Source organism: Fundulus heteroclitus, chromosome 5 (genome assembly GCF_011125445.2).
Source record: "Fundulus heteroclitus isolate FHET01 chromosome 5, MU-UCD_Fhet_4.1, whole genome shotgun sequence".
Lineage (NCBI taxonomy): Eukaryota > Metazoa > Chordata > Actinopteri > Cyprinodontiformes > Fundulidae > Fundulus > Fundulus heteroclitus.
Window position 1 is genome coordinate 40,842,915 of NC_046365.1, and position 23,082 is coordinate 40,865,996.

General features: G+C 43.5%; 1 protein-coding gene across 8 annotated transcripts in view; it reads left to right on the forward strand.

Moving 5' to 3' along the window:
- sh3pxd2aa (SH3 and PX domains 2Aa) overlaps positions 1-22,624 on the forward strand; it is a 121,275-nt gene extending 98,651 nt beyond the window's left edge. For 6 of the 8 annotated variants that reach the window (XM_036137604.1, XM_036137607.1, XM_036137605.1 and 3 more), the window contains 8 exons: positions 4,715-4,828; positions 10,815-10,898; positions 15,886-16,003; positions 18,008-18,411; positions 18,494-18,508; positions 18,727-18,776; positions 18,925-19,044; positions 20,478-22,624. In XM_036137604.1, the coding sequence (XP_035993497.1) occupies positions 4,715-4,828; positions 10,815-10,898; positions 15,886-16,003; positions 18,008-18,411; positions 18,494-18,508; positions 18,727-18,776; positions 18,925-19,044; positions 20,478-22,475 (2,903 nt within the window). In that variant the 3' untranslated portion in view covers positions 22,476-22,624. The remainder of the gene's footprint in view (positions 1-4,714; positions 4,829-10,814; positions 10,899-15,885; positions 16,004-18,007; positions 18,412-18,493; positions 18,509-18,726; positions 18,777-18,924; positions 19,045-20,477) is intronic. The other 2 variants (XM_036137606.1, XM_036137608.1) reach the window with 1 other exon arrangement.
- Positions 22,625-23,082: the final 458 nt, after the last annotated feature.

Consider the following 23,082-nt stretch of genomic DNA (forward strand, 5'->3'; position numbering starts at 1 on the left):
TCCTCCTCCATGCGAGGTCCTTTAACCTGACTTTTGGACGCTGGATAATGGATCCATGACGGCATTATTAGACTTGACACTCACAGACCTAACCCTCACACCCCACGTGACTGGACTGAGTCTCTGTGCTCCCCGTTGCTCACCGACTCTGACGTCACTGCAGCTGCTGCTCTGCCTGCTGCGACGCGCTGCAAAGTTTCACGTTTCCTGAGCTGCTATATTGATTCTGCTTCAGTAAATTTATTATATTGTTATGTTGTAATCCATCTTCACCATCTACGAAGCTTTATTTGATCAGCAATCATCTTTTTATACACTTGTAATAAAATCCACAAGTCATTAGTCACAGAGGACCCATAAATTCAGCCACAACACAGGAGTCTAAGTTACAATACTTTTAGATGTTTCTGTACGTCGAGTTCTAGGTCTTAAATTTCACTCATAATGGCCTTAAAAAAGTCAGTGAGCATTAAAAAAAATGCAGAAACCCTTCATTTGTGGTTCTTAAAGTTGAACACGCATTGTTTATTTACTGGTTCATCACAGGGGTCCTAAAAAGACACGCCCGCAGAAACGTCCTCTTTTGGTTTTTCTGGCTTTTTTTTTTACTTTGTTGTGTTTATTATTGCCCACAAACAATTTTGCTAGTTTTTTTTTCACATTCCTCTCCTTTAAATTTAATGCATAAATGATTTGGTTTATTTTTTAATGGAATAGTTGCATCTTTTTATGCACATTTCTTAATTTTACCTTACTTTGTTTATTCTACAAATTATGTATCTAAAAGAGTGAGCCCTGTATATGTGAGTGCTCCATTAAGACCTCAGCCAAAGACCAGATTACAAAATAGAAATAGATATGTTTCATTTAGTCAGCATTCAGTTTTATTCTGCAGTCTCTATTTTCCACATCTTTCCTAAACCCTGCCAGTGTGTCTCGGTGGGTAATAATAAAACAGGGCGTGATGATGATGATTCACTCTGAGCCATCGGTTGTAAATACATCCTGGAGGCTGTGATATGACTTCTGGATTCATTTGGAGAAATAAAATACATTTCTCTCTTTTACATTTATAGCTATTATGTCACTTTTGCTGACAAAAAGTCAAGAGAACTTCAGCGCATATGGTTGTCAACAAAAAGCAGCAGGGACCGACATGCAGGATGCATCCAGCAAACATATGGCGCGCGCTGAGTTACCAAAAAGCTGTGGATTGAGCGAAGCTACAGCAGCATCCAGGATCTTTTTTCCCGTCGTCGTGATGCTTTTCTCCGCACAGACTGAAGCGCCGTGCTGGATGTATAATTCAGCTCCCGCCTCAGACAGAATCAGCCGTCAAGGCAGACTGTATGGCAGAACTTGGAAGAATGCGTCACACGCTGGGCTGCAGCCAGACGCAGCAGAAACAACCCTAATGAAGCCACATGTCTTCTTTGTAGGACTGATGGGTGCGTCTTCCAGTGCCGGCAATATGATCTAACGGCAGTCCTTCATGTGACCATGTTTCTGTTCTGATGACCAGATCCTCATCACTAAATCAATATCTGTTTTGGTGCTTTCGGTTTTGATCGTTGGCCAAAGGGAAATGTTTCAGCAGCTTTGTCAAGAGAACAGCGTGCAGCTAAAGGCAGATCTGTCCTTAACCTTGGAGCTCAGGGAGGGGATTTGTTTTTGTAATAAAGTGCAGTCAGTAGAGGCGATGTGGTGGCTTCCATCTGGTGGAGGAAGTTCTTCAACTCTCGACAGGCGCTGGAAAGACAGAAGCTGGTGATGTTTTTTTCTCTCCTCCAGGAGATGTTAACTTCAAAAAGGGTTAAACAACAAAACAAGTGAACCTTCATTCTTGTGCTGTAGGGTAAAACCTTTCGTTCTTCATCCGAAGGGCTTCCCCAGCTAAATGCTCGTAAAGGAGAAGTTTCAAGCATCGGGAAGTGTCGTTCTGCCGTTCTAAATCCAAATCCAGATTGGATCCCCTGACAACAGGGCGTTGTTACTGCTGTTGTTCTCCTGGCTCACTGACAGATGTTTGGGCGCTTGAACTGGTTTAAAACTGACTGGGAACCAAGTTTAATGCTGAATCTGCTCTTCCTCAAGTTTGTGTCTTTTTTTCTTCAAACTACCAATACTCAGTGAGCACTCTGCTGCATTTCTTGGATGGATCTGAAAACATGGAAATTTCTGTAAAGCAACGTTGGGATATTTGTTTTTCTAAGTTATGTCACAGATTTTTGCAGGATCTTAAATTAACATTTTGTCCTTGCCTCAATAAGCTTGTCGCTTGTCTAATGCAGCATATATTGCTGTTTTTTCTGCAGCAGATCATGTCACAGCTTCACTGTTGCTGGTACATCAGTTCAGTGACAGCGAGAAATTTTCGTCTCCAAATGCTTTGGCAAAATAGAGGTTAAAGTTACATAGCCACGTAATATACTTGTAAAAAAGACCAAAAAACGTTTGATCATGATAAAATAAAGTTATATACACCAAGCCTCCATCTTGATAGTGTTTTGATGGTCCCTTTTGAGCTGAAGATGAATCCCCTCTCGGGCGCGATTAGCACATATAAACCAATGTGGCGCCATCTAGAGACAGTATCACAGAACTACCATAATGGCGGTTTGCTTAATTTATAAATCACTTTTAAATAATAGCGGACAGAGCCTGACCCTCTGTAATGCCTTGCAGTAAAGCAGCAGCTTAGCGTGTTCAAAGACCAGCGTTATTAATTAAATAAAACGATCTACAGCAACTCTAATAGCCTCATATCAGAACATTTACTCACGTCAGTCAACTCTGCGTCACATCTGAGCCTCGGCAGGTTTACCGTCCCATTCGGTGAACTCCAACGTTCAGACTGGATTCCCAGAGACATTCCAGGCGATTCCCTCTTGGAATCATTGCTTTTTTTCACTGGAACTTGGACCATTCTTCATTGAGGTGCTAATAGCCGTTAGCCGCTTCCTTGTTTTAACCCCTGCTGCGCATGCTCAGTACGTACTTCCATTAAAATCTTAAATAAACTCGAAAGGCTTTATTTACTAACAAAGTGAACAAAAACAAAGCACAAAACACCAAAATAACAACTAATACACCAGCAGAACGTGATAATCTTTCATAAAAACTTTGTTTGCAACCAGAGTGAGCTAATGACGTAAAAATAAAAATAACGTGGCTATGCACCTTTAAGGCATGCTGGGAATGAAAGGGTGTCATTATACCCCCCTGGGTTTGGGGTCAGTCTCTGCACGAATCAGAAGGGTTCAAGTAGCTTGTTGTCTTAATCACGACGGATGGTAAGATGGAGAAGGAGATACATGGAGTGATTGAGCCTTTTCAGCCGTAGCGGGGGCACTGCTCCCCTCTGTCATAGTGAAGAATCATGTGAGCGCTCTGTGCATGTTCCCACCCTCGCCTAGGGTCATTAGGTATGTATCTTTACCGAAAGAGGAAGATCCTACATTCAAGTGTCTGGAATGACGTTCTTCTGGGGGTAGGCTGGGCTCAGCCTCACAACCTGAGTGAGGAAGGTGAAGTAAGGAAGGTGGCGTCAGACTAGGACGAGGAGTAGTGGAATAACAGGAATAATGGAGAGATGTTTGGGAACTTAAGGAGTGGCTGAATGTCCTCAGTGGATTATTGTTCATATTTTGCAGCTACCAGTCCTAATCTTGTAAATCTGTTCCAACCTGGTTGTGATCCTTGATGTTGTCCTTCTGTTTATCCATGCTGAAAGTTAACAAGTCCAAACTAACATGCTGAATACTAGAGAGGGGTTCCTAAAACTGCAGTCTCTGCTCGCTTCCTTCTGCCTCTCCGTTCTCTGCGGTGTTTTTCAGTGTCTGGTTTCATAATGAAATGATCTTTCCAAGTGGGTGAAACCTCCATCTGCCACAGCTCCTCTCTAAATCTCTTTGTCACGCTGTTACTTAGAAAACCAAAATGTTTCATGCAGTTTTTACCTTGGGCAGGCTGCCAGTGCTGGCCTTAAAGCAGCGAGCCACCGTGCCTCGCAGAAATGTTTATGCCTCTTGAACTACTGATATATTTTTTTACATGACTCTAACTGAGAATTTCAAAAGGAAAACATGGTTTATTTTGTTTTTATAAATAAAAATCTAGAAAAGTGGCATAGTTTGCATCCAGCCCACTCATCTCTAAAAAACAAACAAACAGTGCAACCATTCAGAAGTGCTCCAGTTAATGAAAACAGTGAAACACGGCGGTGGCAGTATCATGCTGTGGGGATGGATGGAGCTAAATCCAGGACCAACCTAGAAGAAAACCTGATGGAGGCTGAAGGTGGAGGTTCACTCTCCAGCAGAACGACCACCCTGAACACGCAGCCAGAGATTCTTTGGGAAGGTTTAGTTCAAAGCATTCACTGTTAGATCAGTAAAATCAATGTCCAGACATAAATCCACCTGACAACGTGTGACAAGACTTGAAAGTGGATGTTCACAGATGCTCTTCATCCAGGCTAATTGAGCTTGAGCCCTCCAGCCTGCTGATTTGCTAAGCTGGTAGAGACATACCCACAAAAGACTTGTAACTGTCATTTATGGGACATTTCAAGTTGAAACGACATAAAATGTGAAAAACATTGAGGTTTGCGGTCTGTTTTCTGAGCCACTGTACAGCAGAGAGCTTCAGAGAGGATGAGCAATTATTGTTTGGTGTGAATCAAAAACATGTTTTTATTGTGTTTTGGCCTCAGGTTGGTGGTTCGTCAGCACGTCTGAGCAGCAGGGCTGGGTGCCGGCCACATACCTGGACTCCCAGAACGGAACCAGAGACGACTCGGACCTGGCCACCTCCAGGACCGGAGAAGGTTTGTGCACAGAAACATTATTACAGCCATATAACACAGAAACACATAAACGTCGCTGTGGCCGACTCGCTGTGGGAGAGAGAAACGTCTGCTTGGAAGAAGCAGAGATTTCTCAACCGAGGAGTTTTTTTTCTTTTTTTTTTGCTGTGTTTGTTTTCCACATATAAATCTCAGAGTGAAGAGAGCCTTTAAAAGTTAACCCTAAACACACCTCCAGTCACACATTCGGAGCCTTTGAGGCCACAGTCGCAACGTTCTGGCGAAACAGCACCAGACAGCAGCCAAAAGCCTGCAATACTTTGGCACCACAGAGAATTCCTTCCAGGTCCCCCAGGAGGCTGCGACTCTCTGCAGGAACCTCGTTTTTTTTTTTTACCCTTTCCCCCCCAAATGTTTAGTCTGACTGCCCGGATGAAGTGTTTCATCACTGTGTCACAACAGCGCCCCGGTTTGTGCTTCCAGAGAGAGGGAACCATACCGGGAACACGCAGCTTTGCACGCAGAAATCTGCAGTAGTTTACGAAGATGTAAGCTGCCTTCGGATTATCTAACAAACAGTCTCTCGCCCACGGCACGCTCCAGCGGACCGTGCACATCCTGCAAAACCCACTTGGCTAGGATGATGACAGCTTCTGAACAGCAGCCACTGGAGCTTATATTAGCGCTTATTCTTTTCTCTTTGAATCTCTTGTGAAATTAAAAGCTTGATTCTTTAGCTTTGCATCAATAGCAGTCAGACACTTTTGAACTAGCGTTGTCTTTGAGGAAGCTTTTAGCAGCTAAACAGGGAAATGTTTATTTACGGGATGTTTTCTTTGGTGTAGAAAAGTGTTTGACTCTTTGAGTTTGATGAATTGTCAATGTTAGTCATTATACAGTGTTTTTGAACTTAATTTGAGCAGCTGAGTTGATAGTAATGTAACAAATAAACTGTCTAAAGCAGCTATAGAGCTGAACTCTAATCTTTCTTGGCAGAGAAAATAACTACTTTGAAAAGGGCTTTATAGTAGAGATGCAGCACTTAAAATCTGCCCTAATGACAATTTAAAAACAGACCCAATACCGATTCATTTTGAGTTGACTTGCACAAGCCGTCAGATTTTAATTTAACATATTTTGGTATTTCAAAGAGTTCATGGTGTAATTCCCTCTGACACGACTCCCAGGGGCTTTGGAAGAGAAACAGATCCAGAGCCCCTCCACCTCAGAGAGGATGTAAAATGGTTTTCTTGTCCTACTTTCTGATTAATTTGGCTAGGCATTGTCTTCCTTTGTGGAGACATTCGTAGGGCATCCAGTGACATTCCCAGACATTCACTGACCCTGTCATGGAACTAGGATGTCAGGGCAAAAGAAGCGAAACCCATCCTGCCACAGCAGAACTGCGTATTCCACACCCTTGATCCCAAGACGTGTGCATTATTCAGAACCGCCACACATGCTTCAAAGACAGAATGACTTGCTGTTCTGCAAACTCCTCTTTATTTTCTCATGTTTAGACTCAGGTTAGGGATGATTTTCAATTAGCAAGCATTCCTGAGAAGATGGAAAATGGTGTGTCAGCAACTTTAAGATGCATTTTGACTCCCGATCCTGACTCCTAACTGTGGAGGGAGTCAAAGAGCGAGATCCAATCAGGATTACAATGAACTGTAACAGTTTCATACCGGTTTTAACTGTTGTTTGTTGTAATTCATTAAACTTTAATAGTTAAAGCCTGTAGGATGCCTCTCATAGAAATAATGACTACACACACACAGCAGCTGCTACGTCTGCTTCATTTAGACTTAAAAATGGTAATTAATCAACAATTCTAGGCAGCTGTGAACACTTAAATCTGTTTCTCAGAGACCATAAATGCTAAAAAATATTCTTAATTGATTGGTAAAATATCTTAAACAGGCTTTGATGAGGAGGATTCTCTCTCCCTTTGTCTCTGTGGAGATGCTGAAAGCAGAACTTCATGCTTCCTAAATGAAGTTTTCATGTTGTGTATACAGATTGGATCAGATTCCTCTGCCTCTTTCTTTCAACTTTTGTATGGAGGGTTAAAGGGGACAATATTAAATAAATAAATATATCAAGAAATAATTAAATGTAAATATACCATGAAATAAATAAACGTACAATGAAAAAATTAAATGTAGAATTACATGATTAAATGCATCATTAAATGCCCATTAAATCAGCAAAAATGTATTCGATGTTCAACCAGGAAGAAGTTGTCTTGTTGTCTTGTGTAAATACAGAGCAGTAATGAAATATATATTCCAATTAATTTATTTAACAAAAATGCCATATAATAATTTAATGTCATAATTTAAAAGGAATATTAAATTATTTCAGAATTAGAATCAGAATCAGACAAACTTTTATAATCCCAGAGGGAAATTACCCTCTGTTACATGCTCCAGATATACACACATTTTTATATATATATATTTACAACAATCCACACAATGGCACATTTAAATGTTTAATTTTACATTTCATAATTTAATGTTACTTTTAATTGTTTAATGATGGTTTAAATAGACAAATTGTACATTTACTTATTCAATGGAACATTTCATGGTGCATTTATTTATTTCACGGTCTATTCAATGATACATTTCAATTGTTTAATGGGACCTTTAATGACACATTTACTTATTTCATTTTACATTTCATTCTTTTATTTTACATTTAATTATTTCATGGTATGTTTAAATGTATATATTTTATGATTTATTTATTTATTTAATATTGTCCCTTTTAACCCTTCATACTTTTTTTCCCTTTTACATTAATCTTTAGAATAATTAAATCTGTTAAAGTATAAAATTCTCCTTTCGTCAAACACTTACACCCTCGTGGACTATTAAGTGTATCACACAGATGGAGGAGCTGAAAAATTTCCTCCTCTGGTCAAAGCAGAAATGTATCAGTAACTGTAATTTGCATCCGAGTTCAGGTAATAATTTTATGAAATAGAAGGTGAAAGCTGAGTGATATCCCACCGAATAACGACGTAAAGCCTGATTTAAGCTTTAACCATCGGAACGTCGTTGAAGTGAATCAGAACTCTGCTTAATCGGCAGTGCCTCCACTTGTGTCCCTTTGTTTGCACACATTGTCGCTTCTCATTCCTGATCTGCATCCCTCGGATCCCCCTCGCCCCTTACATCTTATTATCTCCGTGTAGTCCGTAACCTAATTCTGCCGACGGCCCGGCTCTCTGGAAAGAAACCGACAGGCGCGGCTCTACTGAAATTACTTCGAAATAACATTTCCTCTCTGTGCCTGAGCGGATGTTTCAATTAGGAGGTCAACCGGAGCAAGGTGGAGCTCAGTGGGATTGCTGCTGAGGTAGAGAGGAACCAGGAGAAAGAGGGGATGACAGGTACCGGAGACAGATGGAAGGATGCTGAGAAAGAGGAACATTTGGGAGATAAGAGAGGTCAGAGGACGAGACGTTAAGAGCTAAAGAAGGAATCAGGTTTCTACAGATCTAAGACAGATAAAAGACAGAAAGTTTCTTTCTCCGTCTGCTCTTCTTCTCGCTGATGTTTGCTCTTCATATGCCCTCAGAAAAGGGTCAGATTAATCACTTTATGATCGCACACAGGCTCTGAAGTAATGGATTGTGAGAAAAATCAATGGTTCATGGCCAGTGGCGGCTGGTGCTAAAAAAACTGAGTGGGGCGCACATAAACAAACAAATGAAAAACAAACAAAGCAAATCTTAAAAAATAGCACTATTTGAACATGAATTTTGCCCTCCTTTCCTTCTGCCCAGCAAATTTCTCAATTATATTCTTGTTAAAGTCAGTCATCTCTGTGACTAGTCTTTTCTCCATTGACAACATGGCCACTGCATTCAGCCTGTCCTGAGTCATTGAGTTTCTCAGAAAAGTCTTGATTCTTTTCAGAGTTAAAAAGCACCTTTCAGCTTTCTGCTGTGGTCATGGGTGTGGTGATGAGGATCTTCAAGAGCGTGACAGTTTCTGAAAAGACTTCTTCTAGATTGTTTTCCTGATTTTAATAACATTTGCTGCCATTTTTTAAGGCTGTGTTATGAAATGTGTTACAGCATTTTTGTGGGACAAGATTATACAAAATTCAGTAACCAAATGTTTTATTCCCCATTACCCATAAACTTCAGTACAACTTAAATAATAAAATATCTTGCTGACAAACATTACATCAACATACCTACACAGCATAGACACAACTAAAGGTATTTCTAACTACAACGCACATCTTCCTAATATATTAAATAACATTACTATAAACCAGTGTAACAGTGATTTTCCACAACAACTCACCTCTGCAGCAATCCTTTCATGGTCTTCTACACTGAGTATCCGACGCTTCTTCACTGGCTGACTACTACCTACACTGCTTTGTCCAACCATGGAGTGGAGAGATCACTTGCCTGCTGCTGAATTTGTAAATTAAGACGATCCGGTCCAAGCTCCTTTATCCTGTTTTTTTTCTTCAAGTGAACGCTTTGTAAAAGCATTTTTTTGTAAAGACAAAACAGAATTTTCTCTCATTTTGAAACTACTCAACTTTGCAAGCATAACCGTGAATCAACCTAACGAACTGCAGCTGAGCTGAGTCGAATCGGGGATTGTCCAATCACACAATGTTTTTAAAAAAAGTAGCCAGTACTGACACTCTACCAGTAATGACGCAACAGAATGGGTGTGTCCGGGACGCAGAGCAGTGCGCCCCTATGAAAAAACCTAGCTAACCAATTAAAAGTCAGCCTCAGATCACGTGCTTGCCCAAGTTGCTGCGCCTACATTCACTCACATTAGACCGGCGCCCCGCACATAGGAAAGGAGGAAGTGTGCACAATGTGAGCAATTAAATAGAATTATGTATTTACTATTTTAATAAATTCTAACATGTCTATTGGACACACAGTATGAATAAATACATTTCTAAGTACTTTGCAGTTCAGAAATCATTTATTATCTAAACGATTTAAAGGGGGCGGCGCCCGAGCGCCCCCTACTGGCCAGCCGCCACTGTTCATGGCACAGTTTGTTATAAATACTTCTCAATTAGTCAGCAGCTTATCTCTTTGTGTCGATTCACATGCAATCACCGTGCCTGTGAGACGGATCAGTAAATATGGAGCTTCCAATTATAGCTGGGCTTCTTATCTCCACCTCAGGCTGAAGCAACAACCTCGTTCTCGCTGACAAAGTTCTGGATTCCTATCTGTCTCTCATTTTACCCAACCAAGATACTGGAACTCTGCACAGCTGCTTGGGCTGGTTGGTATATTCCTGATATTCCAACCAGCCCAAACCAACTATTATCAACTCGTAGGCTCTCCGTTGGTATGTTGACCTGAGAGGAGGCGTTACAGTAGAAGCGATTCCAGGCCCTCGGTGCAAGAAGGTAAAGCAAAACAAGGTATCTTATCCTGAATAGAGCGCCCAAAAGGAGCCGCGACATGCTGGCGGGAGACATTTGGGATGGCCACGCTGTCATGAGACGGCAGGGGTCTGGGCGTGGTAAATACTCTTATCTTAAACTAGCTCCACATACTTAGGACTGATTAAATCAACTGCCAAGCACGTGAAGCAAGGTGTCAGAGTCATTGCATTGAGACCTTGTGAAAACGGATCTCCCAGCGCCGCTGATTAGCGGCGACAGATAAACCGCGGCGAACAGTTAAGAGAAATGGCTCTGATTCAGATAAGATTCAAAAGAGATGTCTGTTTTACACTACATGAGTCTCCTGTGTCCACTTTAAGCAGCGATCTGTGTGAAAAGTTTAAAAGTAAATAATCCAAATACATAAAAATATGCTTTACACGTCCTCTGAGGTTCCTGCTGTGGATGAAAAACTGAATTCCCACTAAGAGCTATTTTTTTTCTGTTCCTAACAGCAGTTTCTTTCTTCACTTTGCCAAACCAAGCTTCTTATACTAATTTACTTATTTGCTTCTTTTATCTTTTGGTTGCTGCTGCTGCTCATCCTCAGTTACTAAGAGAAGAAAGGCTCATCTGAAGAGGCTGGACCGCCGCTGGACCCTCGGTGGTATAGTGAACCGCCAGCAGAGCAGAGGTGAACATCCAAACACAATCCTGACACAAAAACCTGCACAGAACGACAGCCAATTAACAACGAAACTGCAGCTCTAGTGGTCAATTGAGACATACCGATAAATCATTAAAATCTACGGCTCAATCAGGAAGCGTGTGCTAAGACTTCATTAAATATGCATAAAAGTGTGAAATGTTTCCAATGGAAAATTGTGAAATTCGCTGAATGTTTTGTGGAAATCTTACCGTCATTTCCAGCAGATTTCAGATTTTAATCGGTTCAGTGAAAGTCGTCATCTGGTAGCTTTTATAGTTATTACATAATTTCAGTCAAAGTTTTGTTATTTTTTTTGGGGGGGGGGGGTTGTCACAGATTGTACAGCTTGAGGCGGATGTCACAAAATCTCAATGTTAATGCTGTAAAAATCAGAAACTTTTAAATTTCAGCAGATTTCATGCACTAAATTTTGCCTTCACATGCACAGTTTGAACCTGATAATTTAGTCTCAGGATCTTCTAGGACATACCTGTACAGTTGGGTGTAAAAGCACCCAACAGTGCAGATTACGTACACTCAAACCTATTTTCCCTGATTTCTTTCTGAAACCCAGAACCAAAGGGTCAGTTTATTCTGTCGTATCGCCTACTTAAGCACTAAAAATATGCTTGGTCAGCAGAAGGTTCTGCAACTCACAGCTAAATGTAGTTTTTACTTTTTGAGGAAAAGCGTGGAGGTGTGACTTCTCCCTGTAAAAGCTTTGTCTTTGTAAAAAAAAAAAAAGATGAAAACAGGATGATTTTGTTTTGTGACAAAATGTAGAAAAGTTTAAATGGTATAAACACATTAGGGAGGTAATCGACCTGGTGGGACGGTCGTTCTCTAACACGTTAACGACAACATTATCCTTTTAAAGTGATGGAAAACGCTTTTAACGCATCTGTTTCTGACGGGTTTGTAATACGCTGGTTGCAGTTCCCACACATACAGCGAGAAAACCAGCCTGCAGTGTTCATGCTCAGCTTTTTTCAGGGTTAGGGTAAACAACTCATCTCTCCTCCACCAGCAACTTGCTCTGGGACGGTGCCAGCAGCGGCTGGTTGGGTGGCCAGCGCACGGCGCAGACAGCGAAATCTCAAATATTTCCCCGTCGCACGTGAAAGGCTTCTCAGCTCACCCCGGGCAGCTAAATAAGTCAAATGCATTAAACCTTTTTTCCCCCTCTGGTCCCTTACAGCTTTAACCGTGTTGCTACCTAATCTACGATTTTCTAGAAAATCAGCAAAAAAAATGTGAGAGTCAGGTTTTTATTATTGAGCATTAGCTAAGATATCCTTTATTTTATTAGTCAAACCAAATCAGTTTATTTATATAGAGCCAGTTTACAACACACGGCATCTCAAGGCTTCACAGAGTCTATTAAATCAAATCCTCCAAACATTATCAAGTTTTATCAAGTTTTCTACGTGAGGAAACCCAGTGGTGAATAAAGAGGTGCAAAGCTCAGCCAAGCCTAGAAGATCTTGATACTTCAGAGTTTAGTTTATTGTGATTTGATTGATTCTGTCAGCGTCTTTAATTTATTACTATGTAATGATTAATAGTTTTTGTTCGATGGGTCTCCGGTCTTTCTGAAGGTCCCGTAAGCTTTATTTCAGATCTGCAAAACATCTAAAGGTTTCCTGCTTCTGCTCTGATCGGCCTCAGCAGTCCTTCCGTCTGGTCTGCACCTCTGTTCCCTCGCTAGATGCGTCTCCTCAAAACTGCGACGCTTGGCCCCGAAATGAGCGTATGGAAAAGTGTTAAAGCGAGGCCGCAGCCCAATCAGGAGGCTGCTTTTAATCACCTCAGCCTCCGTGTTGCCTCTGAAATGAGTCAGCGGGCTAGCCACCGCCGCCGCCGCCAGAGAATGAGGCCATTAAACCGTGCTGGAGGCCTCCTCCTTGAATTCCTCCTGGTTTTAAACTTTACTGGCTACCAGCTCGGCTAACACGCCACCGCTGCTCAAACTCATCCTGCTTTCAGTGTTTCTGAACACGATGGAAACCTCTTTAATGACTGCTGGTCATGTTTATTCACTCGGTCCACACTCTGAGAGGCATCCAGGGGTTAATGACTTTGCCCAGGGGTACGTCAACATGTCACAAGAGGAAGCTGGAATCACACCCACAACTTTGGGAGACGGCTAAACGTCCCTCTCCGTCCACAGGGGATGCAGCCGATAGCCCTTCACATCAGCCTCCGACACAGAGGGCAGCTAATAGAAGGATAATTGTCCTAATTAATAGGGATGACCTAATCAGGGCTTTTTGTCCCTCGTCGTTTACAGGCCTTAATCAATGCCACGGCCACATGGTTAACTAACACGCTATGCTTGCTCCGTGTTACACGGTCTATGTGATTGTGGAGATCTTAAATCAAAAAATGCAGAAACACAATAAATCTGTGAGAACTTGTTTTCACGCCAATGTCATTTACAATTTTGCAAGCTGTCCTGAAGAAATCAGGCAGTGATTTCTGAGCTCCCGGCTGGCTGGCATATGAACGATGTGAATCATAATGGGAGACAGCAGAACAGCCGCAGGAGCTCTGGAAAAAAGGTAAACTCAATCAGGATGCAGGTATCAGCTCTGGACATCCTTAATGGGTTTGAACCCATTGGACCCATCTTATTGGGATGAACTAAAGTGTGTGGCTGTTTTCAAGCAAGCAGGAATCAAGCATTCTCCATAATTCCTGGTCCGCTCTCATTTTCCTGAACTGACTGTTGGATGCTCGGCCAGCTGCCTGCAACGCATCAGATTCATGAGCGTCCTCCTGTAGAGGAGCTGAGCAGCTCCTTCAGTGCAAGACTTAGACATCCTGTCTGTAAAAAGGAGCGCTACCGCAGGTCATTTATTCCTGCTGCTATAAGATTTTACAATGCTGCACTGTAACTGCAACTGTGACCATAACTGTAACAATTAATGTGCAATAACCAAGGTGCAATAATCTATTTAATACACTGTCCTACAACCCGTGCAATAATCCTGATGTAGTGACTTCTGCTGCTATCACCACCTGAACATAAGTCAGCCCACATGTATGTATGTATGTATGTATGTATGTACAAATGTATACAATGTATATGCACATACATACGCGTAGGTGCGTATGTAAGTAGGCGCATAGATATATGTATATATTTGAGTATATAGATATGTTTATATATATATATATATATATATAGACCACTAAGAATGTAAATGAGACATCATATGCCCATTCCTATTTCCTTTTTTGTATTTTTTTGGTATTCTTTCTGATCCATTGTATATATGAAGATTCACTGTATATAATTGAATGCACCTTCCCTACTCTGCACCTTCTTGTATGAGCCGATGTGACGAGTGAATTTCTCCATTGTGAGATCAATAAAGACTATCTTATCTTATCTTTCTAGGTGTGTCAGCTCTTTGCAAAAACCAGCCTTTCCCTTTCCCATCGTGGCTCTGTGTCCGGACCAAATCACATCTAAATCCGTCAGTTCTCCTCTGGAGGCTGACCTGTTTTTGTTGGAAAATAGATGCCAGAGCTGGATGGAAGTGAAGTCAGTGTCCTGATCTGTTGTTAAAACATTAAACACACCGTGGCAGCGTAGAAACCATGTTAATGAAACTCTGATGATAACGAACTGAGGACATTTAGTGTTCCCAAACCACAAAAAAACAAAGACTGGACTCGTTGCTAATAACAGAGAGTGGTTCTATATCCATCCATCATTGCCTTCCAGTATCTGATTGGGTTTTGGGGGAGACGGATCCAGGAGGGAAACCCAGACGCTCCCCCCGTGACATCCTCCAGCTCATTCCTGGGATCCTAAGGCGTTCCCAGACCAGACGGTCATCTAGTCCCTGCAGCAGGTTCTGGGTGTTCATCAGAGTTTCCTCCCAGTATTTCTACAGTATTTTTTGTTAAAACAACTCCTGTTTGTACCACCTGTGCTCGGCCAGGTAAAGCTGTCTCTACCTGCCTGAGCAATGAATTAACCCCAGTAGGGCTGTCTCCTTTAACTCTGTTTGGGTTTGGGTCTTATTAGAGACGTTAAACCCCTGATTTGATCTCCAGAATCCCGCTGACCATGCACTTCTCACACTGAGCTGTTGCTGCAGTGCTGAGTCTGAGGAACATGGAGATAAATAAAATACTCCGATTATAGACGAAACTCCAGGATCTTTCAGAATTAATCCATTTCCTCTCATTTTCTTCAGTGATCCAGCTGTCTCTGACCTCTCTCTGGTGAACTTAACATATTCTCTGTTCACTTTTCATATAGCAACAATAAATCTAACCATGCTGCACTGCAAAAAGGGAACTAAAAGTAAGTAACATTTTCTAGAAATTAGTCCATTTTTCATTGATTTGAGCTGGTAAATAAGACTATTTGCCAATGGGATTAGTAGTTCTACCCCTAAAATAAGATAATTAGATATTCTGCACTTGAAAAATGATGATGGAGATGAAATGTTCCCACTTTAAGTGCAAATATCTTATCCCATTGGCAAATAGTCTTATTTACCTGCTCAAATCAAGAAAACTGCACTCATTTCAAGAAAAATGTACTTAATTTTAGTTCCGTTTTTGCAGTGTGCAGTTGTTCTCATCCTTTTCTGACCAGTCTTTGTTTTGTTTGGTCTCCAGAAATCCCAGACGCCTCCTCTGCTCTCCATGGAGGGATTTCCTTCCCTTGCAGGGTCTATGAGGGGTAGCAGAGCGTGAGAGGGGAGTGATGGTCAGATAGGGATCTGAGAGGACAGATTTAAGCCCAAATAGCTCATCTTCTGTAAGAAAAGCCTGATGTAGGGCTGTAAATTGAAGAGGAGTAACCTCTCAAGGGAGATGAAGGCTGCAATCTGCTGCAAGTAATTAGCAACGTTGAGAAAAGCTCAACGAATGACCCTGCTGCCATTTCTCCTCCAAAAAAAGAAACTCTTTGTTCCTCTTTTGACTCTTTACCCTCCTTCGTCAACAGAGGAGAAATATCTGACTGTCCAGCCGTACACCAGCCAAGGGGCGGATGAGGTGAGCTTTGAGAAAGGGGTCACCGTGGAGGTAATCCAGAAGAACCTGGAGGGCTGGTGGTACATCAGGTGGGTCAACTGGACACAAATGGACCCGCTTTAAGGTGACTTTTACTTTTCTCTGGGCTCGAGGCGAGGCCTTAAAGACCAGCGAGCCGTTTGGTTGTCATCGTGTTGATGTGACGTTCTTCAGTGACTGGTGGGCGTCCCGTTGACTACGCCTGACATGCGTGTTTCTTTCCTTGTATTCCTGTGGGGCGTTAAAAGTGGCAGCTTGCTGTGACTTGCTGCTTTCTGGCATCGCAACAAGAGTTTACATTTACAAACCCAAGAAATCCTCGAACTGGCCAGTACTTAAAAATATACGAATACATGTGAAGAACTATGTGTCATTATACACTCGTTTTAGGATTTCATTGGGATTTGTTTTTTTTAAAGCATTATTATTATTATTATTATTATTATTATTATTATTATTATTATTATTATTATTATTATTATTATTATTATTATTATTATTTCCTTGCAGTACTTTTACATTGCAAAAACAAAACAAAAAATAAGTAAAAATGTCTTGAAATTAGTGCGTTTGTCCCTGACTTGAGCAGGTAAATAAGATCATCTGCCAAAGGAATTAATATTTTGACCCCTAAAATCAGATGATTAGACATACTGCACTTGCAATAAGATGATGTAGATGAGTTGTTCCTATTTTAAGTGCAAAAATCTTTTTCCATTGGAAAATAATCTTATTTACCTGCTCAAATCAAGGATAAATGCGCTCATTTCAAAGTTTTTTTAGTTCCGTTTTTGCAGTTTAAGCTTTTGAAGGAAATACATTTTTTTTTGTAAAGCTTTTTTTACAAAGCTTCATCAGCGATAAAATCTTTTATTGTGAAACAACTGGGAGAAAATCTTTGGTTGAGAGCCTGAATCACCAGGCTGTCGTGGCTCAAGGTTACAGGACAGTTAAAGAACCGGCTCGTTTCAAAGCTAACTGTTCTTTTCTGGTTGTCACCTGCAGAAGTTCTCTGGTGACTCTGCCATAGTCGGTCTCTTTGGCATGAGGACGAGTCAGTGGATCCAGAACTTTGTAGGCTGGTGCCAGCAGAACCATGTCCTGCTAAATGCAGGGAAAACAAAGGAGCTGATGGTGAACTTTCACAGACATGGATCCACCTCACTGACACAAATGAACATCCAGGGAGCTGATGTGGAGATATTAGACTCTTCTCAGTACCTGAGTGTTCACCTGAACCATGAACTGGACTGGATTCATAACACTGATGCTCTTCGCAGGAAGGGTCAGAGCAAACTAAGGCTGAGGTCTTCTGGGCTCCTGAAGACCTTCTTTATCTCTGTGGTGGCATCAGCCATCTTCTCTGGTCTGGTGGAGCAGCAGCTGGTCTGTAGCTGAGAGGAAGCGGCTGGATAAACTCATTAGGAGGACCAGTTCTGTCCTGGGATGTTCCCTGGACCAGTGCAGGTGGTGGGAGACAGAAGGACTGGAAGGAAGATCCCCTCACAGAGGGACAACGTCTCCTCCATGCATGGAGCTGCTGCAGAGCTCTTTCAGGGACAGACTGCTGCATCCTGGATGCTCTAAGGAGCATTTCTGCAGGTTGTTCCTCCCAGCATCAGTCAGACTTTATAATCTCTGCTGCATAATACCTGCTTACATCATGCTAATGGACAAACATGTTCTGATCTGAATATTAATCGTTTATACTGTCCCTAGATGCTAAGGTAACCAGCTAGGGATGCAGCTGCCTTATCATGCACATTACATATGGTAGTATCATACATTATTAAAATAGGCCGAATATCCAGGTGAAAAAATAAAAGTAAAGATGAACAAGATGCACATCTCTCCGTCCATCGTATATCTCTCCTAGAAATGGAGCAATAACAGTTTCATACACATCATAGCATTTTTTTGTAGTTCTAATATCTGTGGAAGGGATTATATTTGGTCTGACCTGTCAGTGATGCTGTGATGTAAAAATCAGCTACAGACAAAATAAACAGCAACATAAGACACTGAGGACTTTTGTTTGTCTGCTCCACCAACAGATATTTAGGAAAGGAGGGATGGGCCCCGGCCTCCTACTTGAAGAAACTAAAAGACGACTTCTCGCCTCGTAAGAAGACCCTGACGGGCCCCGTGGAGATCATCGGAAACATCATGGAGATCAGCAACCTGCTGCAGAAGAAGTCGGTCAGCGAGAAGGACATCCAGACAGACGGAGAGGGAAGCAACACGCCGGAGCGCCACATCACCAAGAGCGAGATCAGCCTGCCCATGCCCTACAACTCCGAAATCAACGCCGAGACCGGCAGGAGGCTGAGCGCCGGCCGAGACACCAACAGTCCCTGCCTGGGAATAGCTGCGAGTTCTGCCCTGAGCGAGAGCAAAGTCAGAGGAGAAGCCGGGTCTCCAGCTGTGGCACGAGTGGCTCCACACAGAGTGGAAATCGGTGAGGGCTCGTGTTCAACTTCCTACAGAGGACAGTGGGTTGTTTCTGTGTGTAAAAGTAAAAGATGTCATTCTTTGTGTAGGACTGGAAGCTGTAGGTGAGTCTGGCTGGTGGTGAATTTGATGGAGACGATGAAATTAATTATTTTTGGCAATGCTAACCTGCTTGGAGCTCTAACACGAGCATTTTCATTTTCTGTGTGGTTTTTGCTTCCTCTCACTAACTAAGAATCACGTGTAAAGTTTCTCTTTACCGGATTTTATTTGCTGCTCTGTTTACTCTGATCAGTCTGAGAAGATTTATTGTGTTCTTCAGGGTCTCCAAATCTGAGACAAAAGCCTCCCCCAAGAAGAGAAGCCAACTTGGTGAGACAATTCACAAACTTTCTGCCGACTAAAAAAAACCCACAAATGTTGTTATAAGTTGTGATTTCCCCCTAACTGTGAGGAATACAGATTTTATACAAGTAGTCACATTTCTTGCATGATTGGAGCTCTTCTGTCTCCTCCTCAGGGCCTCCAGTTACCCAAGCCACCAGAGCCCCCTGCTGTGGAAGCAGAGTACTACACCATAGCGGATTTCCAGTCCTCCATCTCCGATGGCATCAGTTTCCGTGGAGGACAAAAGGCTGATGTAAGAGGACAGATGCAGAGTGTCGCTGCAGAGATGAGAGAGGGCTGATTGCATATGTATGTCAGCGGAGTGCGACCTTGAGACGTGTTTTAATGAGATCATGCAGAGAGATTTCTCTGTAGAGACTCAGGCGGAAAGATAAAGACACCACTGGAGATACCTTAAGGGGGCTTCATGATTATAAATGAGACATTAAACGTCACGGGAATCATTTATGGGATCCGTTTATTAGCATTTCACTGGATTTTAGTGCTGGCAATACATTTTTCTAACCCCAGCCTCCTCCACAAATGAAATGCAAACAAAATGTTGACAAAAATAAGATGAAGCCCTTATTTCTTTATAGAGATGAAAGTATTCAAAATGTCACTCATTAAACCCAACTGGAAATAAACTAAGACAGGTCTCAGCTCCTGATATGGGAGACAAAATAATTGGGTTCTCCTGCACCTTTTAGTTAAGATATATTAAAATAGACTAACATCAAAATGGATCATGCTTATTTGATTTTAACACATGCAGGCACTAACCAATATGTCAAATGTGCAGGAAAGAAAAGGAAAAGACGACCTGTCCAACCTCTGAGTGCATCCAGAGCTTAAAAACACCAGTTTTTCTCCTCCAGTGGCCCCTGGGTCCGTCTCCTCGGTTGTGCACCAGGCTGCTGTTCTCAACAACGCCTGCAGAACATCCAAACCTTAGTTTATTGCCGGCTTACTTCAACTACTTTAATACTTTAGACCACTTTAAAAAAAGCAAACATAGCCCAGACAGAAGCAGTCAATGAGAGCCAAGGCACTCACTAGGCAAAATAAGCAAATGCTGAGGGCGCCACGGCCTCCAGGGGGCGCCACAAAATAGACGTCAAGATTTATTACAATAAAATCTTAAAATAGATTAAATTATAAAGCAAAGTCCAGTTATTATTACTACAGTGAGTTGTCATTGCAGCAGGAGAGGTGAGGTTAGGTAGTTTGATCCAGTAATAAAACACACCACTAGAGGTCTATAATGTGCCTTTTCTGTCCATAGTTTTGAATATAGTTGTATATAGATGTTTGATACGGGTTCTGTATATAGTTCTTCAGTTTATTTATTTTTTATTTAGATATTGAATCATGTAAAACTAGCTTGCGTACGGAGAGAACGTGTGCAAACTGTGGGTTTATTTAAATATGATGTTGATTGTTGCATTTATTATTTATGACTTTTACTATTTTCTTTGTATTTGTGATTTATTAAGCATGTGATCTGAGATGTTCTCTTATAAATTAACAACGTCGCATAAACATGCACGCGTGGGACGAGGCGCTGATGATTTGTTTATTTTGGCAGAAAGGCGAACCATAAAAACCTGATTAATTTAAGCTCAGCCCTAAGTTAATGGCACGTGACTCTGACCCCATTAAGACGAGTTTATGTTTGTTGTGTAGGTGATAGAGAAGAACCCAGGAGGTTGGTGGTACGTGCAGATCGGTGAGATGGAAGGCTGGGCGCCCTGCTCGTACATCGACAAGCGCAAGAAGCCCAACCTGAGCAGACGGAGCAGCACTCTCACTCGACCCAAAGTCCCTCCGCCGGCTCCTCCGGTCAAAAAAGACTCCGAAGAACCCCCCCAACCTCTGATCCCGCCCTCCAAAGCCTCGGAGCACCCCAGCAGGCCTGTGTACGAGGAACCAGAGTATGACGTTCCCGCTGTGGGATGCGAGGGCGACTCTGACAGCGAGTTCCTGAAGAACGAGGTGAAGGCCTGCAAGACGGTGGCTGAGAAGTACCACAGCTCCCCTCCTTCCACTAAAGCTTCACCTCCGGTCTGCAAAGCGTCCCCGGTTTTCGCTCATCGAAGAACCTCGTTCAGGTCCGTGGAAGAGGTCAGTAAAGGGGAGTGCATCTACGAGAACGATGGCTTCAGGCTCAGCAGTGGCATCGAAGGACCCAGAGTTAAAGGGTCCAGTGAACCCAGTTCCCCGCGGAGCTACCACTCCTCAACAGTCCCGAGGAAACCATCGGGGTCGTCCCCTCTAGCCGGTTTAACCAGGCAGAACAGGACGCCGGAGATGAGCAGGAGGAGCCAGACGCTCGGCAGACGTGTGGATATGAGGTCTCAGGACAGCAGCCCTCACTCTTCATCAGACGAGCAAGGCAGAGGTCCGAAGAAAAGTCCCGCCCTTAAGCGGGATGCTGAACCAGGAATCGGCCAGAGCCCTTCCACCAGACCCAAGCCTTCCGTCAGACCCAAACCCCTCCTGACCAAGTCGGAGCCGCAGAGCCCGGAGAGAATGGACATCGGCTCTCTGAGACGGCAGCTGAGGCCGACCAGTCAGTACCGGCACAGCCTCAAGCCGACCCGCGGGGACGAGTCGGAGACGGCGTCTGTGATCTCCTCGGAGGGCTCCATGTGTTCGCGCAGTACCTCCGACCTGTCGTCTGTGTACTCTAAAGGCAGCCGAGGGGACTCCGACGTGGAAGGCCCCACCTTGTACCGCTCCGTGGACGTTTACAAGAAGATCCAGGACTCTGAGATCAGCTTTCCGGCCGGGGTGGAAGTGGAGGTTCTCGAGAAGCAGGAGAGCGGCTGGTGGTACGTCCGCTGGGCCTCAGAGGAGGGCTGGGCTCCCTCGTACTACCTTGAACCCGTCAAGAGGGCGGGCGATGCCGGTGTGCTGGAGTCAAACGGGCAAAGGAATAGTGGGAAGAAGTCCAACAGCCTGGAGAAGAATGAGCAGCACGTTATGGCCCTGAATAACATCAACATTCAGGGTCTGACCCAGCAGCACCAAGGTTTGAGGGGGAACTCTCCTCCCATTCCGTCCAAGCCACCCGGAGGTTTCTCCAAGCCCTCCGGCTTGGTGAACGGAGGCGTGCGGATGAGAAACGGGGTGCGGCAGGTGGCCGTCAGGCCCCAGTCGGTTTTCGTCACCACTTCGCAGACATCCAAGGATTCCCACTACACGACCGGCTCCTTACGGAGAAACGAGTCCCTCGGCAGAAGCGACCACTACAGCTCTGGTTCCGCCACGCTCGGGGTTCGCAGAAACGCCTCCTTCAGTACCGTGCGACCGCACGTCGTCGTCGAGAGCCAGACGAGGCCGGTGGAGCGCTCCGGCCTGGGCTGCTCGGGGAGCGCCTTCAGCACCAGCAACGTCCCCGACGCCCTGAGCCGAGCCAGCCAGCGCAACGGGATCCCGGTGTCCACGGTGCGCCCCAAGCCCATCGAGAAGAGCCAGCTCATCCACAACAACCTGGGCAGGGACGTGTACGTGTCCATCGCGGACTACCGTGGCGACGAGGAGACTATGGGTTTCACTGAGGGGACGTGTCTGGAGGTGCTGGAGAGAAACCCCAACGGCTGGTGGTACTGCCAGGTGCAGGACAGCCTGCACCCCCGCAAGGGCTGGGTCCCGTCTAATTATCTGGAGCGCAAAAAATGAAAGCCGGAGCTTCACGGGAGTCCGCGTGATGTCTCCATAGAGCTGGGGCCGTAAGTCCCCAAGAATGTCACCCACGATCCCCCTTAAGCAATACGTCCCTGAACAAGTACTCTTCTAAAAAGACGGAGAAGGAAAATGTTTTAGTGACGGTTTACAGATAATCTTAAAGAGACTGAGAGAGAGAAAAGACGGAAAACCGAACACCTGGGAAACGGGAAGGCTGAGGAGAACAATGAGAAGAAGGGAGGGGAGAAAAAAAAAACCTCTTAAAGAGGTTTGGGTTCTGCAGAAGCCAAGCAGGATACTGGCTTTGCTGATTATGATGGCTGATAAGTGCCTTTTGTGTTTGATCTCCTGATGGCAGAACCTTAAATCAACCAAATCCTTTTTTAACAGTGCCATAGTCCTGCGAACACCACCGAGCATCACCCGTACCGGTTCAGAGCTCCACCGTCACGTCCAAACGTTTCCGTTCTGGTTCCGGTTACCGATCCCAGACTGAAGAACTGAGACTTGAGAAAAAGATAACTGAGTTTTTCCATTTGTCTGTTTCATCGTCGCGTTTCGATAAAAGTCTTCCTCTGAGAATTATTTCTGCCGTCTTGAA